Below are 16,269 nucleotides of genomic sequence, written 5' to 3'. Positions count from 1 at the left end.
GGACATCCGAGTCCAGCTGTCCCAAGGCTAGTGGGTGTGGAGTCAGGGAGGGTTGGGCTGGAGATGGAGGTGTGGACCTACCAGCATCTGGTGGCAGCTAAAGTGGCCGGGTGGGTGGAGTCACCCAAGGAGCTGCTTGTCATGGGCTTTGGGAAGGGGTGGAGGCCACAGCCAGCCGGGCTCAGCTCTGGAGCCTGTGGAGAGCTGGCCGCAGAGCAGGATGGGGGACCACTCAGCGAGGGCACTGAGATGGAGCCGCTGAATGGTGCTCCCGGGGGGACCGTCACCTCTGCAGGCTGGGTGTGAGAGTGCGTGGGGAAGGTGGGCCACAGGTGAGGCGGTAGTAAAGGTGCAATTGCTCAGACCTCCAAGAACGTGGTCAGCCAGACTGGCATTCTTTTATTTTCTCATCATTCGAGTTAGTCCTCGGCTGGCAAGAGGGCGACTGTGGGGGTGCCTGTGTATTTATGTGGTGTGTGTCTGGGGTAGGTAGGTGGGGTTGTATGTGAGAGGGGTGTGGAGCATGTTATGCAGGTGTGTGTGTGTGGGGGGTGTACTTAGCATTTGTGTGTGGTGTCTGTGTGTGAGTGGTGTGTCTGCGTATGGTGTACATGCAGTGTGAGGTGTGAAGTGTATATGGTATGTGTGTGGTATATGTGTTTGTGGTATCGTATGTGATATGTGGTGTGTTGTATATATGTGTGGTGGTGTGGTATCTATAGGTATGATGTGCCTGTGGGTGCAGGTGTGGGGTGGTATGGTGTATACAGTGTGTGTGTGTGGAGATGTATAGAGTTTGTGCACATGGCCGTATTCGGTTCCTCGTTCCACATGGCATACAGCAGGCTGGTGCTGAGGCGTCTGCCTGGGCTGGACCCTAGAAGCATCCACCAGGCTTGTGAATTTCTCTTTTCTATTTAGGGTTACACCCAATGCTGTCCTGGTAACAGTGGGCCTTCCAGAAAAACAGGGGGCTGAAGGCTGTGGCTTTGGCCAATTTCTGTGGTGTAAATTCTCCCACCGTGGATTTCACACTACTCATGTGATGTTGTTGAACATGGAGTTGGGAAGAGGTGCACAGTAGGACATCATCATATAGCACTCCCAGCATACAGGCTAGTAAACATAAATTATCATATCAGCTCAAGATCAACATAGTAAAATTTAGTCAAATAATTGGTAAGTGATAAGTTTTGAGTATGCATTCCCTTTGTTTTTAATATAATTTATTCAATTACATATTTAGATGAGGATTTCTTACTATGAACACTATTAACATCTGGCCTGGGGATTCTTTGTTGGGGCCTGGGACGGGGCTAACCTGTGTGTTGTGCAGGCAGTATGCCTTGGTCTCTATCCACTAGATGCCAGTAGCACCTTCTCACCTCACCCCCAAGTCTCCCTGCGTTGCCAAATGTCCCCTGGGGGCCAGTACAGAGCCACTGGCAAGGACTGTGCTTAACAACTAGCTCGCAAAATTCCTAGGAATGTGACAGTTGGCTCTCATGAGCTAGCTCCAGCACACTGGAGGCACCTGATCTGGCTAAATGTAAGCCATTGATTTCCCTCTCCAAAGCGTTTTCTTAGGAGAGAGCGGCGACCTTGGGCCACAGCTGCCAGTCCTTACAGGGCCTCTGACCACAGAGGGCTCTCAGCCCCTGACAGACCCCAGAGTGGTTGATGAGTTGGAGTCAGAAATGCACCACCCTATATGATCAGTCCTGATGTTTCATGAAGTGTGAAAATGGGAAAAATATAATGCTTCTGAATTAGTATCTCATTTTAATAAAGTATTTAGAAATATACACTCTATATTTCTAAAAGTTTATATTTTTAAATTGGCAAATAAAACAAATAAAACTTTGCATCCAATCTTCCCACTGGGGGAATCCTGGACTGTGCGGGCCTGGGCCATGCCTGCGGCTCCTGCTGAGGGCAAACCCGTCTACCCCACCCCCCCGCCCCCAGCCCCCATCATCGGGTGAGGCTGCCTGCCTCTGATTCACCACTTGGCCCAGGTCCTAGTTTTCCAAGTTTTGAGCTCAGAGTTTGGCTCTTGTTTATTCGTTTATTCAAAGTATTTATTCAGCACTGACTGTGTTCCAAGGAAAATGAACGACTGAAGGAAGAGGGTCCCTGCTCTCTGGACTTGGTCAAGGATTCAGTCCCAATGCGCTCCACTGCGGAGTGGACATGCAGGCCCTGTGTGGATGCTGAGGGGGCACAGGGCAGGGGTGGAGGGGTGGGGAGGGAGCTGTGCAGGTGTGTCGGTGGCCCTTGTGTTCCCGGAGCTGAGCCGGGCACTTTACACATCACCTCATTCCACCTGCCCACTCTGCTCATGAGGGACGCTTTGCTTATTTGTGGAGAATCTGTCTCCCTGCTTCAGAGAGTAGGTGCCGTGGGGACAGGGCACAGGGGCTCCCTCAGGTAAGAACAGTGCCAGGGCCAGCGACTGGGAAAATAAAAGGAAGAGAAAGGAGGGAAGTGGGAAAGATGGATGGAGAGAGGAAAGAAGGGAAGGAGCTGGGGGTGGGGAGCAAGCAAAGCCTCCCCCGCCCCAGATGAGAGGAATCAGGACAAGGAGGCTTTAAGGTGAAGCAGGCAGGGAAGGCTTCTTGGACGGGCTGACTTTGGGAAGGAAGGATAGAGAGGATTGCAGTTCGGAGAACCGATGGGAAGGCTGGTACAGAAAGAGAGAAGGGCAGGATTCGCCTCTAGAGACTCCTGGAACGTGAGGGACTAAACTGGAGTTTAGTTTAGTCCAAAACTGTACTTTTTCATCTGAGACTAGGATAGAGAGGGACAACTAAAAAAAACTTCCCTGTCTCCAGCAGGGGCAACATCACACCCTCTTCCAGCCTTCAAGGCCTTCTCACCTGAAGGCCATTTGGCAAGAACCCTCCCCTGGGCACTGGCGGGTTGGGCGGGGAGGTGGCTGCAGGAGTCGGGACCACAGCAGTAATTATAGCGCCGGTGATGTCGGCTTCCCTTTATCAGTTCTCTGCTAGGTTCCAAGCCTTCTTCTTCTTCTTTTTTTCCGGTACTAAGTCTTCATATATACTTTCAACCTATGGGGTAGGCATCACCCCGATTTTCCCGACCGTGGATAGTATGCCTCAGAGAGGATGTGAAACTCACCCGAGGTCACACAGGCCTCGGGCAGGGCCTGCTTACTTCAGTGTCCATGCTGTTTCCTCTGCCAGCAGCCTGCCCTCCCTGCCCCTCCACCCTGGAGACGGCTGGAGAGCGTTCAGAGGCCGTCTGGGGGCTCTTTGGGATCCAGCTGCTAGGCTGCTTGGTGAAATTTTCATTAGCTTTTGACTTTCATGTCTCCAGTTTTTTGGGTTACCAGGAAACAGGTCATGCTCCTTTAAGAAATTCTCCCCACTGTCATGGACACCTGGTGGCCCCCCTCCTTCCTCTCTCTGCACCCCCTGAATATCACCACAACTGTGGATCATGGCCAGAAAAATGACCCCGTGAATGCAGCAGGAGGCGGGAGGAAATGTTGTCTGCCTAGAAGCCAGAGGCTGGGAGCTTGACTTGGCCAGACCCCCCCGGCCCCCATCCGCTACCCCTGCCCCTCAGACCTGCCAGACACCACCATGTGCCCTGCGAGCCTGCAGAGGCCCACGGGAGCCACGAGGGACTTGGGCCAGGGCGTGACAGGAGCACCAGAAGCCGGGGCCTCTCCTCCTTGTGGCTCTCTCCACGTACCAGCGTGAGCCTGAGTTTCCTGGCCACAGCCCAGGGCTCTTCCCTCTCCTGGGTTTTGATTTCTCCATCTGGGAAATGAAGCAGGCTGCCCGGTGATCCCGCAGGCCCCACAAATCTGTGAAATGGGGGTGACGTTTCCCGTATTCCTGCTTCCTTCCCCTCCTGGGCAGTCTGGGGAAGCAGGTGCACTAATGGCGGGTAAACAGGCAGGCGGTGTTCTGACACAGGGAGGGCTGTTCATTTCTGGCAGAGAAGACAGGTCTGTACACAAATAACTCCGCTACCAGGGAGAGTGTGATAAGGGTCCTAGAAACCTCTCTGCTGCCACAGCCACCTGCTCCTCACGCCTTCCTGCTCCCCGATGGCTGTTCTCACACCCAGGAAAGTGGGTCAGAATGTAGGGTGTCTGTACCTGAGAGTTAATGCCCCCTTCCTTGCATGCTCCGCACACTGCCCAGTGAAGCCACGGTTGCTCTCAGAGGCAGTGTAGGGTGGGAGGCAGGGAGATATGGAGCCTGGAGCATCTCTGTCTCCAAAATACAGTCCTGGCCAATCATTCTTCCTCCTCCCAAATGCCCACGACTCCTCATCGCCTTCTCTGAGGTCCAAGTTCCTTAGCTCAGCCTTCAAGAGCCTTCACACCTAGCCCAGGCCCGGTGCACGGAGGTGCTCCAGGACTCTCTGGCAGTCAGTGGGCGCTTCTCTGGCCCATCCTCCTCCCTGTGCCCCTCTCTGGCACTCGGGACACCTCTTAGCTACGTCAGCCTGCCCACTATGGCCAAAGCCCCCGGGGGACTCAGTTGCTCTCTTTGCGCCGCCTCCTGTGGGGCTGTCCCTTCACCGTGACTGTTCTTCAAGATCTCCCTCTTTTCGACATCCTCCCCTGAAACCTTTCTTGCCTTCCCAGAGAAAACCGCACAACCCCACCCGAAAGAGAATATTGTGAGTGGTTAAAGGTGCCACCTCTGGAGCCAGATCGCCTGGGCTCTGCTATCTGTCCAGTTCCACCGCTCACTGGCTGTGTGACCCTAGGCAAATGACATAGGCTCTCTGTGCCTCCGTTTCCTCATCTGTGAAGTGGGGGTGGTAGTATAGCTCCTTATAAGGTTGTTAGAGGAACAAGTGAGTTAATATTTATGACACACTTGAAAGCAGGAACTGGCACCTGGTTTCTCTCCTGGATGAGTTTTCTGATGTTGACTGAAGACTGAGTAATATTTGAAGGTCTAACCTCATTCACTGTTGAAAAAGAATAACAACCCACAATTTTCCAATGTTCACAAAGGAATGAGCTGTTACCAGTGATGTCTCAAGTCACTGGTAGTGAATCTACATTCACAGATAGCCTCCCCAGGGTGAGTTTTCTGATGTTAAGGCATGTTTTGTCTAAATGATTTCCTAGACGGGGCCCATTCACGGGGTTGCTCTTCTGATACTGGCTTTATGACTTTGGATAAGTTATTTAGGATTGCTGAGTCGCAGGTTTCTCCTCTGAAAAAGTGGAAATATTACTAGAATAATATAATACCATAATGTGTGTGAAGGATGGGGCACAGCACTTCGCTCACACGGAGAACTTTATGCACGGAGGACATGGTGCTTGGCGGGTGTCTCTGACTGGCTGTACTGTGGGTTTTGGCGGCAGGGACCATGAATTGTTTATGTTACTGCCCCAGAACCTGGCAGTGGAATGGGCTGTGTGAATGTGGGTAAGTAAGAAGCAAGCGGGAGAGCCATTGATCAAAGCGGAGCAGACGCCTGTCTTGGGTATGTCACTTGTAGCCCTGATTCAGCCTGGTGGTGGCTGGGACCATGCCCCTGTGAGGCATTCTCTAAGCCCAAGCCCCATTGATCCTGACAGCCAAAGAGGACTGTAGGCAGAAGAGATGCCTGGAGTTCACTTACCTAGAGAAAAAGATCATTGCCAACCACCATCTATTTAAACTTCATCCATTCTCACTTTTGACAAATTCTGTCTTAGAACATTTATTCAACAACGTTCAACCTGTGTTTATTTATTGAGTACCTACTGGGCCCCAGGCACCATGCGATAACACAAATAAAATCTCTTTTTTCATTGAAGTGATGTAAGTGAAGCAGAGGGCGAGTAAACAGACCACTGCAAAGTCTGAGAAATGCTGTGACTGGGGCACACAGTGTGAAGTAGTTGGAGGGCACCTAACCCCGTCTTGGGGGAAGTCAGGGAAGGCTGCCTGGAAGAGGAGAGAGCTGAGCAGAAACCTCTAATAGCTGACACTGCAGGCCTGGGGAGAGATGTGGACTCTGGGCTGTACAATTGCAGAGCCAGAGATTTGTATTTATACAAATCTGTAGGATCTGTATTTCTCTACTTTACTTTCAACATTTTTTCCAGACTCTCTTTTCTCCAAGACTTGAGACATAGTTTGTGAGGGAAGCTCTGGTCACTTTATAATGTAATGTATGCTTATTGTACAAAATGGAAAAATAAGATATAAAAAAGTAGTGGGTGTGTCAAGGGAGGGAGTCTCTGTCAACCCCTGTTAGTATTTAGGCACATGTGCTCTCCTTTCATTCATTTTGTAGGGGTTTGTTTTTAGCTTCATTTTTCAAAATTGACATATAATTTACATGCCATAATAGTCACAGTTTTAGTGAATACCACAATAGTCGCAGTTTTAGTTTGTTCACAAGGCTGTATAACGATCACCACTATCTAATTCCAGAACATTTTCATCCCCCCAAACAGAAACTCCTCTCCATTAGCAATCACCTCTGATTTTCCCCTTCCACCAGCCCCTGGTAACTACTAATCTGCTTTTTGTCTCTAGGTACTTTCCTATTCTGGACATTTCATATAAATGGAATCAAACAATGTATGGTCTTTTGTGATTGGCTTCTGTCACTCAGTGTTTTCAAGGTTTATCCATGTTGTAGCATGGATTAGTACCTCATCTCTTTTTGTGATTGAATAATATTCCATTGTATAAATATCACATTTAAAAATACATTCATCAATTGATTGATATTTACTTTTTAATCTTTTATGACTTATGGATAACGCTGCTATCAATATTTATGTACCCATTTTTGTATGAACATCTGTTTCCAGTTCTCTTGGATATATACCTGGGAATGGAATTACTGGGTCCTATGTTAACTGTTACATTTAACTTTTAGGTGAACTGCCAGGCTGTTTCCACAATGACTCCACCACAATTACATTACCACCAGCAACATGTGAGGGTTCTAGTTTCTCTACATCCTTGACTACACTTATTATTATCCTTTTTTAATTATAGCTATTCCAGGTATTAAGTATCTCACTGTGGCTTTGATTTGCTTTTCCTCAGTGACTAATGATGTTGAACATCATTTCATGTGCTTATTGGCCACTTGTATGTCTTCTTTGGAGAAATGTCTATTCAAACCCATTGTCTATTTCTAATTGGGTTATTCGCCTGTTTATTATTGAGTAAAAATAAGGTCTTTATGTATCCTGGAACTAGACTTATCAGATACATGATTTGAAAACATTTTCTCCATTCTGTGGGTTATCTTTTCTTTATTTATTTTTTATCCTCACATGAGAACATTTTTTCACCGCTTTTAGAGAGAGAGGAAGGAAGAGAGAGAGAGATCGATTGGTTGCCTACCATACACACCTGGACCGAGGATTGTCCGTACCCAAAAGGGGGATTGAACCTGCAATCTAGGTATATGCGCTGACCGGAAATGGAATCCATAGCCTTTTGGTTACGGGACTATGCTCCAACCAACTGAGCCACACTGGCCGTGACTATGGGTTGTCTTTTCACTTTCTTAACAGTGACCTTTGCAGCTCAAAGTTTTAATTTTAATGAAGACAGTTTTATCTATTTTTTTCCTTTAGTTGCCTGTGCTTTTGGTGTCATATTTAAGAAACCATTGCCTAATTCAAGGCCATGTTTTCTTCTAAGAGTTTTAGGTCTTTGATCCATTCTGAGTTAATTTTTGTACACCGCGTGAGGTAGGGGATCTAACTTCATTCTTTTGCATATGGGTATCCAATTGTGCCAGCAGCATTCGTTGAAAGACATTTTTTTCCCGATTGATTTGTCTTAGCTCCCTTGTCAAAAATCAATTGACCATAAATATATAGGTTTATTTCTGGATTCTCAATTCTGTTCCATTGATCTGTATGTCTATATTTATGTCAGTATCATACAGTCCTGATTGGTATAACCTGTGGTAAGTTATGAATTCAGGAGTATGAGTTCTCCAACTTTTTTTCCCCTTTTTTTTTTTTTTTTTTTGCCCCATGAGTTCCATTTTTCTTTCAAGTTTGTTTTGGCTATTCTGGGTTCTTTGTATTCCCACCTGAATTTTAGGATTCAACCTACCGACTTCTGAAGAAAAGCCGATGGAGATTTTGATAGAGATTGCACTGACTCTGTAGATCAATTTGAGGAGTATTATTATTATTATTTCTTCTTTTGGTGTTTATTGAGTACAGATTGAGCTCATGCCAAATATGTTATTTTGAGTCCTGATTTATTCTGCTTAATATTCTTTCATAGGCATTTCCCTGTGTTAAGAAAGATATAAGCATAATTTCACTACTATATAATATTCCACCATATGGCTGTACCACAGGATTATAAACTCTTGGTTGTTGGGTAGTCTATCATGGAAGTGCTTTGTGCTGGCCTCTTGTGGTGCAGGTTTCTTCCTACAGGCCCAAATGGACCCTGGGAGGACTGATGGCTCACAGAACAGCAGCAGAATGTTAGCGTGAAGTTGATCAGTAGGTACCCCACACTGCAAGTGGAGCCTGGGGCTCCCTGGAGAAACCACCGTTCTGGCTAATGGAGAGTTGACCTGCTGGCCAGCCTGCCTGGCGGCACCACCCTGACGGATTGGGATCAGGAAACAGGGTCCAGTGGGTTTGCAGGCACCGATGGAGCATGCTTGTTTTAGGCATGTTCGTAAGCATTAAAAAATTTGAAGCATGAAATTCATAGAACAGTGTAACTCAGTTCTCCTAAAGTGAAAGTTTCACTAAGTCATACTTACTTTTTGTATCAACCAGGAGAAGCTGGTCTGCTGCAAAAACAAACAACCCTCAAATCTCAGTGGTGCTAGAACTTTCTTTTTCCTTCATGTTGCAAGTCTATCATGTAGCAGGAGTGCCCTGGGATTTAGATCACTGGAGGCTTCCCCACCCAGATCATTGCTACTTTCTGTGGCAAAGAAAAGAGGGTGTGGTAGGCCAAAGGATGGCCCCCCAAAGATGTCTACACCCTAATTCTTGGAGCCTTTGAAGATATTATATTACATAGCCAAGGGGAATTATAGTTGCAGAGGAAGCTAAGGTTACTAATCAGTTGACCTTAAAATAGGGCACTAAATGTATTCATAAGGCTCTTTAAAAGTAGAAGAGGGAGGCAGAAAAGATCAGAGTGATGCAGTATAATAAGAACTCAACCTGCTGTTGCTGGCTTTGAAGATAGAGGAAGAGGCTTTGGAACAAGGGATGTGGGTGCCCTAGAAGCTGGAAAGAGCAAGGAAACGAATTTGTCCCTAGAGCCTGTGGAGAGTGCCAACATCTTGATTTTGACCCAGTGAGGTACATTTCAAACTTCTGAACCACAAAACTGTAAGATAAGGTTATGTTGCTTTAAGCCATAAGTTCTTGGTCATTTGTTCTAGGCTCCAAGGAAAACTAATACAACAGGCATGGGGAATCATGTACCAGCCCTTAGATGCTCTGCCTAGAAATGACATGTGGCGCTTCTACTCATATTTCATCGGCTGGAGCAAACCCCATGGGCATGCCTGATGTCATGGGACTAGAGAAATTTGCCCAGCCTTAGAGGGGAATGGAGTGTTGGTAAATATAGTAGTATCTACTGTACCCTTGCTCTCTGTGCCTCATACTTCTATCTCCTATTCCATTAAAAATACAAGTGCTGGTGGCAGTTCTTTAAATTGATTTCATTATCAACTAATGGGTTGTGGCCCCTACTTTGAAAAACATTGCTCTATAGACTCTTTTCTGCCCATGTGTCATGGGCCACATGACACACTCTAGGCAGAGTTGATTGGCTCAGGCGTGGGACACCTGACCGAAGTTGACCAATGAAATTCCTCTCCTGGGACTTTGGAATTGGGCCACACAGCAATTAACAGTGGGAAGCTGAGGGAGAGGCAGAATAGAAAGAGGGTCAGAGTGAGAGCCAGATGCAAGCCAAAACGATGGAGGTGCAGAAAAGCCCTGAGTAAGCAGAGAGAGATGGTCCACAAAGACAATGGAGCGGCCGCACAGAGAGCAGTGCAGCCGGCAGAACATGCGGCCCCAGAGGGAGAGGTGGAGAGAGCGAGCAACTGTCTGAGAGGCTGATGGCTTCCCTGTTCCTGGCTCCAGCCCCAGTGCATCCTGCCTGCGCATCCTTTCCGTGAGATTTTTGTCTCCTTATCGTGCCCCCTCCTCCTCCTTTTCTTGAATGACCCTCGGTGGGTTTCTGTTTCTTGTCTCCAGGGAGCCTCAGCCAGCTACACCACCACCGGTACTTCCTACGTGGGACCTGGCTTTGACTCTGAGAATCAGGCTTGTGGGGCATGGACGGGACTCAGGGGGAACCAGATCCAGCCACCACCCCACAGCCTGGAAGTTTGGCTTTGACCACAGTCTTGTGCGTTTGTGCTTGCTCTTCAAAGTGGATGGGCAGAGGCCATCGGTGTGGGGCTTCACATGTGGGGGGTCCCGGTGACCTGGAAGCACCCCCGCAGGGGCCTTTTTGCTGACACCTTTGGGGCCGGGAAGCTGGTGGAGTGGCTTCAGGGAGGGCCGGCTGTGCGGCTGAGTGGAAAGGCAGCCGCAGTCTGTCTGCCTGACCCTCCATTTCCTCATCTCTGCAATGGGATTGTTGAAGGCTCAGCAGTGTTCTGGGAAAAGTACTTTGAGACATGACTAGGGCATACCGTGCTCTCTCAGATCACGGGCAACTGCTGTTGTTGTGTGAGGAAGCCACCAGCGGCCCAGCTTCCTGAGGAGGTGGCCCCGGGGGCTGACAGTGTCAGAGCCTTCCCCACGGCCTGCCGTGCTTCCTGCTTCTGTCACCCTGCTCTCCTCTCACCCCTTCGCTGGGCCTGTCATTTCTTCCTCTTCCCCTCCGCTCTCTTGCCCTCACTTCCCTTCCTTTCTGTTCCCGATCTCGATGAAAACACCTGCTCTAGGAAAGCAGCAGGGCTGGACATAAAGTAGCTTCTGGAGGCAGACAGGCAGAACTGTGTCTGAATCCCGACATTGTCCCTTGCTGTGCATTCCTGGGCAAGTTACTACATCTCTCTGAACTCCTAGTTATGAACTAGGGGTTGGAATGACCATTTTTCAGTGCTAATAGGAGAAAAAAGGAGGCACTTAACAAAGGCTAGTTCCTTCTTAACTCCCTTCCTCCCTCCTGTTTTGATTATCACTCTTTCAGCCTGCCCCCAGCCCCCTCCTGTGAACAGGGTGCCACTTGTCCCTTCCAGGGATCTCTGGTCTCCTCTGCAGACACAGCACCCAGCTTGGTAGCTGCTGGTTCCAACCATGTGATGTGTTTCTTTTTTTTCTCACTTTAGCAATTATTACACTCCAGCTGACAGTGGCATCTTCACACTCCAAACACTAATAAATATTTATAAGGAGAAAAGCTCAGAGCCCCTAGGGGATGTCGGGGAGGAATGTGCTAGGCCCTTCTTTGCAAGCCAAGCCCAGGCCCATCAGTGGTCTCTTGGGCCCTGGGAAAAAGGGGTAGGTGTGTGGGGCACTGTGGAGGCAACACAGAGCCACCTCCCACCCCCCTTCTTGGAGGAAGGACTGTCGCGACACTGTTGGCCTCCTCCTGCCTTGCCCTGGCTGCCTGCGGGGCCTCCTGCTCCTGGGGAAGGATTTGGGCTCTGTGATCCCTCGCGGCTGAGTGCGGGCCTGCGCCATGGCCCTGTGTCGCCTCCATGCCTGCTTCTGACTGTTTCTCTCTCCCTCTTTTTGTTTTTTTACTTGTTTGTTTCTTCATCTCCAATTCCATCTTTTATTTCCACAGCTTCCGGGCCGAGTCCCTCTCATGTCCTCGCCCTCCTCCAGCACCTTTGCTTCTCCCCTGGGTCTCTGTCTCTCTCATTCACTCATCTCCTCTCCCTCCCAATATCACCGAGCATTTCTGGGGCTCAACAATGGGGGATAGGCGAGGGGGCCTCCAGCCCCCGGACCCAGCTTAGGGGAGAGGACCGGGGAGCTGCTGCAGCCTGCAGTGTGCTCTGGAAGGCAGAGCGAGCCCATGGCGGGAGCCGGCGGCCAGGCCTCTGCCTGACTCTACAACCAGAGACTGGCTATGTGGCCACCGGCATGTCCCCTCCCTTTCCTGGGCCTCAGTTTCTCAGCTGCTGATTCCTTCACTGATTCATTCATTCACCCACTCAACTAATATTTATGGAGTCCTTGCTACTTGGCATTCATTCATGCATGTATTGAATACCTACTAGATGCACCCTTCTGGGCACTGGGGATACATCAGTGGAGAAGAGAGACAAAGACTCCAGTTCTTGTGGAGCTGACCTGTTAGCAGAGTAGACAGGCATAGCTGTAATCAGTGATTATGTCGTAGGTTAGAAAGCGAGAGTGCGGTGGGAAAAGAGAAGTAGAGCGAGAGAAGGAGTGAGTGTGGGGAGGGACACAGGGTGAAGACCCCTCACTGATTGCTGGGCAAGCAGACCTGTGGGGGGTGTCCCAGGGAGGGGGCTGCTAGAGCAAAGGCCCTGAGGCAGGAGCCACCCTGGAGCGCTGGAGGACCGGCAAGGAGGCCCTGGGGCTGGAGGACTGAGGGAGGAAGCGGGGGTGATGCTGGGAGGGAGAGGAGGCAGAGCAGACACACAGACCAAGGCTTGTCCTCTGTGTGAACCAGGCGGAGTTTGAGCAAGTGAGCGCCATGGTCTGACTTATATCTTGAAAGGCTCCCTCCACCTGCTGGTTGAACAATAGACTAAGGGGGGCCATGGCCAGGGCCCAGGAGACCTGCAGTGGCAATAAGGGGACCTTGGGGGGGGGGGGGGGCGCAGTGGTGGAAACGGGTGAGATCTGATCAGGCTGGGCACTGTCCCAGCTCTGACGGCCTAGAAGGTGCCTGCAAAACCACTCCAGGCCCCTCGTCCTCAGCCCTGCTGAGGGAAGGCCTGCAGGAGACTTCCCCTGGGTGCCACATGCTAACCCTGGCCTTCCCTCTCTTTCCCTCCACAGGGTGTTCAAGAAGGCGAGCCCAAATGGGAAGGTGAGTCTATAAGAGCTGCACCCCAGCTCCTGCCTGACCCCAAACTCTTGTCCTCTCTGGGGCATGTCTACTGACCACGCAGGACCCCACGCACTCCCATCTGAGGCTGTTAGGAGTCGTCCAAGGGCGGGGGTGGGGGAGGGGAGCTCAGGAAACTAGCTCTCTGAGGTTAGGGTAGAACAGCCCTCCTGAACTTGAGGGAGCCCCTGCTCTGGTGTGGGGGTGCACAACTAGCACAGAGAGACCTCGATGTGAGTGCAGGAATTGGAGTGAGTGCCAAGGGCCTCAGGGGCCCTGCCTCCCCTGGTGCGAGAGGCCCCTGGAGCCTCGGTGCTGAGCCAGGCATCCTCGCGTTGTCGGGGCCTGCTCCGCTGGCTCGCCTCGCGCAGGCCCAGGCTCCATCCTGCATTCCTCTCAGTTCAGCGCGTAGATGTTACTGACATCAGTCACGTCAGGCCCTGGCGAGTGGGTGGGGAGTGGGGTAGGCTGTACTGAGATAACGAAGGCACAGTCCCTGCCACTCACAGTCAGACGGGGCAGGCAGACATGGAAAGCGACCATTTCCATTTAAAGTGACAGGTGAGAGACAGAGGGCTGCTCGGGGGCTGTACGACCCAGCCTGGTGTGTGTTTCCAGGCAAGGCATAGTCAAAAGGGCGTTCTGGGCTCACACAGAAATCACAGGAAGTGAGTCTGGGAGTGGGGCGAGGGGTCACATCAGTTGCATCTGAATGCCCAGCTGAGGAGGTAGGAGCTGCCGTCTGGTGGTGGGCATAGGGGCTTGGACTCCTGGCCTGGGCTGGCAAGTGGCACCGCGTGAGCTCCGACAGCAAACATCACCAGTCACCTCTCCTGCTGAGCCAGGATTCCATCCTAGCTTCCTCCTGAGCTCCGGCCAATCAATCATAGTTGGCATTTGGAATGAAACCCATTTGTCATCTTACCTCTGGGCACTGAGGAGCCATTAAAGGGTTTTCAGATGGGAATAGCACCATTAGATTAGCATTTTAGGAGGGCCAGTCTGGCTAAGGAGAGGGTGGACTGAGGACTATGATGGAGGGACCCATCAGGATTTAGGGACTGTGGAGGAGCAGGCGTCTAAGCTGACCCTCTGGATTCTAGCTCAGGGTCTTCCCTGAAGGCTAGCTATGGAGCAGAGCTCCAGCCCGGCTTCCTCTCTGCTCGGAACGCTGGCCCCCACAGGAGGGGGCTTCGGCTAGACTCTGCGGAACCCAGGGTTCAGAGCTTCACCCCAGGGCCCCGACTCTCGGTTTCTCTGGCATCTCAGAGATGCGCCCAGGACTCCTGCTCAGCAGGCCCCTTTGCTGCTGCAGCTGCCCCGCCCTCAGCGATGCTTCACGAGGAGATTTCTCCAGGGCTGTGTCCTCATCTGTAAAATGGAAACAAGAGCAACTTCGTCACAGGGGTGTGGAATGAACAGGAGCTTTCAAAAATCTTACAAGGGTTTGTTATTCTTAGCGTCGGGGCTGGGGTTCAGGTCCAAGGCCAGGTGGATTTCACTGAGGGTTAGGGATGAGTCTGGAGTTTCAGGGACAGCTTCCAAGGTCTTCTCCAAGGCAAGGGCCAGTGGCTTTTCAGGAGTGTGCTCTCGGGGCCCACAGCTGCTAACACCACCCTGTGCCTCTCCTCCCCAGCTCACCGTCTATCTGGGAAAGCGGGACTTTGTGGACCACATTGACCTCGTGGACCCTGTGGGTGAGTCCTTGGAGGCCGGGGAGGAAGGCAATGGGGGAGGCGGGGCTGGCCCGGCCTCTTCCAGAGAACAATGTGTTGAAGTAGCCCAGGAATAGCCATCAGGCCTCTGGTGCCACACACGGGGTGTGAGAGGCTTCTTGCTTCAGTCAGCACACATTTACTCAGCTGCTTTCCCCCCCTTAGCTGAGGGTTAAGTGAGAAGGATGGAGGTGAGAATCAGGGAAGGAATCCTGCTGATAATGAGGAGGATGAGGACAACGAAGACAGCAGCTGCCCCCCACTCTAAGGCTTACAGCACATATTGGGGGTGGCTGCTGTTATTATCCCTGCTTCACAGAGGTGATGAGCCCCAGAAAGGTTACGGGACTTGCTGCAGGTCACAGAGCTAGTAGGTCAGGGAGCTTGGATTCAAACCCGGGCAGCCTGGCTCTACAGAACCTGTGTTCTGCTGCCTCCTGATGGCAACAGCTGGGAGATGGAAGGAAAACAGCTGGGGCATGGAAGGTGGAGGCTGTTCTCACGGGCCTGCGGGTCCTCCGGAGGCTGGCGCACCTTTCCCAGGCCCTGTTCTCATTCAGGGTTTCTCAGCCTCAGCACTCCTGACGTGGAAGACTGGGTATTACATTGCCGTTGGTGCTTTCTTGTGCATTGTAGGTATTTAGCAGTATCCATGGCCTCTACCCATTAGATCCCATCCCCGTGTGACAAAAAATGTTTTTAGATAGTGCCAAATGTCCCCTTGGAAGGCACCTTCCCCCCCTGGTTAGGATTCTAAAAACCACAGCTCTGTTTAGAAGAGCTTGATCAGTTCATTGCCTCTTCCCACACCTGCTGGAGGGAGGCAGGCCCCAAATTACCCCTATTGTACCTACGGGGATGATGAGACCCAGAGAAGTTAGATGATTTTTTTAGAGAGAGGCTTGAAAAACTAAAGCAAGGCTAGTGGAGGTGGCAGGTCGGGGGTGGGGTGCGGCGGAAGGATGGGCACTGGAAACTGCAAGAGACCAAGTCCAGGTGAAGAAACTGGGATGTGTTTGGGGAACAATTCACGGCTGTTGTGGCCTCTGTCATCACACCCCTGCGCGGAGGTTGGGGGGTCCTGAGGCCAGACGGGCCGGAGCGGGCCGAGCGCGGGGCGACAGAGCCAAGATGGGAGCAGAGCACAGCAGTGGTTTCAGCTCTCTGAGAGGAAGACCTTCGTGACATTGGGACAGGAAACCCGGGAGTCCCTGGGTCGGGAGGGGTGTGAGCAGGGCCCGAGGCTGCAGAGAGACCAGCTGCCATCCAGGCCCCTTCCTTGCCCAGAGCACAATGACCCCACTCTTCCTCCCCGCCCCTGTCTGCGGACTCTGTTTGGTGTCCTCTGAAGCTCAATGACCTCTCCTCTGCCCTTCGCATCTCCTCCCTGAACTGGCTCTTCAGAGGCTGTGGGCGAGCCTTCCAGTGCTCACCTGTGGCCTCCTTCGAGGGGCTGTTTCCAACCCATTGGCCTACTAAGAACCAGAGTAGAGTGGTGCTGAGGCTGGGGGAGGGGCGGCAGCAGGAGGGAACCAGCTCCCCACTCCCCA

General features: G+C 51.2%; 1 protein-coding gene across 3 annotated transcripts in view; it reads left to right on the top strand.

Annotated features, from left to right (window-relative positions):
- The window catches only part of ARRB1 (arrestin beta 1), a 70,079-nt gene that overhangs the window by 33,403 nt on the left and 20,407 nt on the right, over positions 1-16,269 (top strand). The window contains exons 1-3 of one of the 3 annotated variants that reach the window (XM_054576280.1): positions 9,901-10,136; positions 12,956-12,986; positions 14,641-14,701. In XM_054576280.1, the coding sequence (XP_054432255.1) occupies positions 10,081-10,136; positions 12,956-12,986; positions 14,641-14,701 (148 nt within the window). In that variant the 5' untranslated portion in view covers positions 9,901-10,080. Of the gene's footprint in view, positions 1-9,900; positions 10,137-12,955; positions 12,987-14,640; positions 14,702-16,269 lie in introns of those variants that run through there. The other 2 variants (XM_054576281.1, XM_054576282.1) reach the window with 2 other exon arrangements.

The sequence above is a fragment of the Pteronotus mesoamericanus genome, unplaced genomic scaffold (assembly GCF_021234165.1).
Source record: "Pteronotus mesoamericanus isolate MK-2021 breed Mesoamerican mustached bat unplaced genomic scaffold, CSHL_Meso_final contig_33, whole genome shotgun sequence".
In the NCBI taxonomy this organism is placed as follows: domain Eukaryota; kingdom Metazoa; phylum Chordata; class Mammalia; order Chiroptera; family Mormoopidae; genus Pteronotus; species Pteronotus mesoamericanus.
The sequence above is the reverse complement of the archived record's forward strand: the minus strand, read 5'-3'. Positions and strand labels throughout refer to the sequence as shown.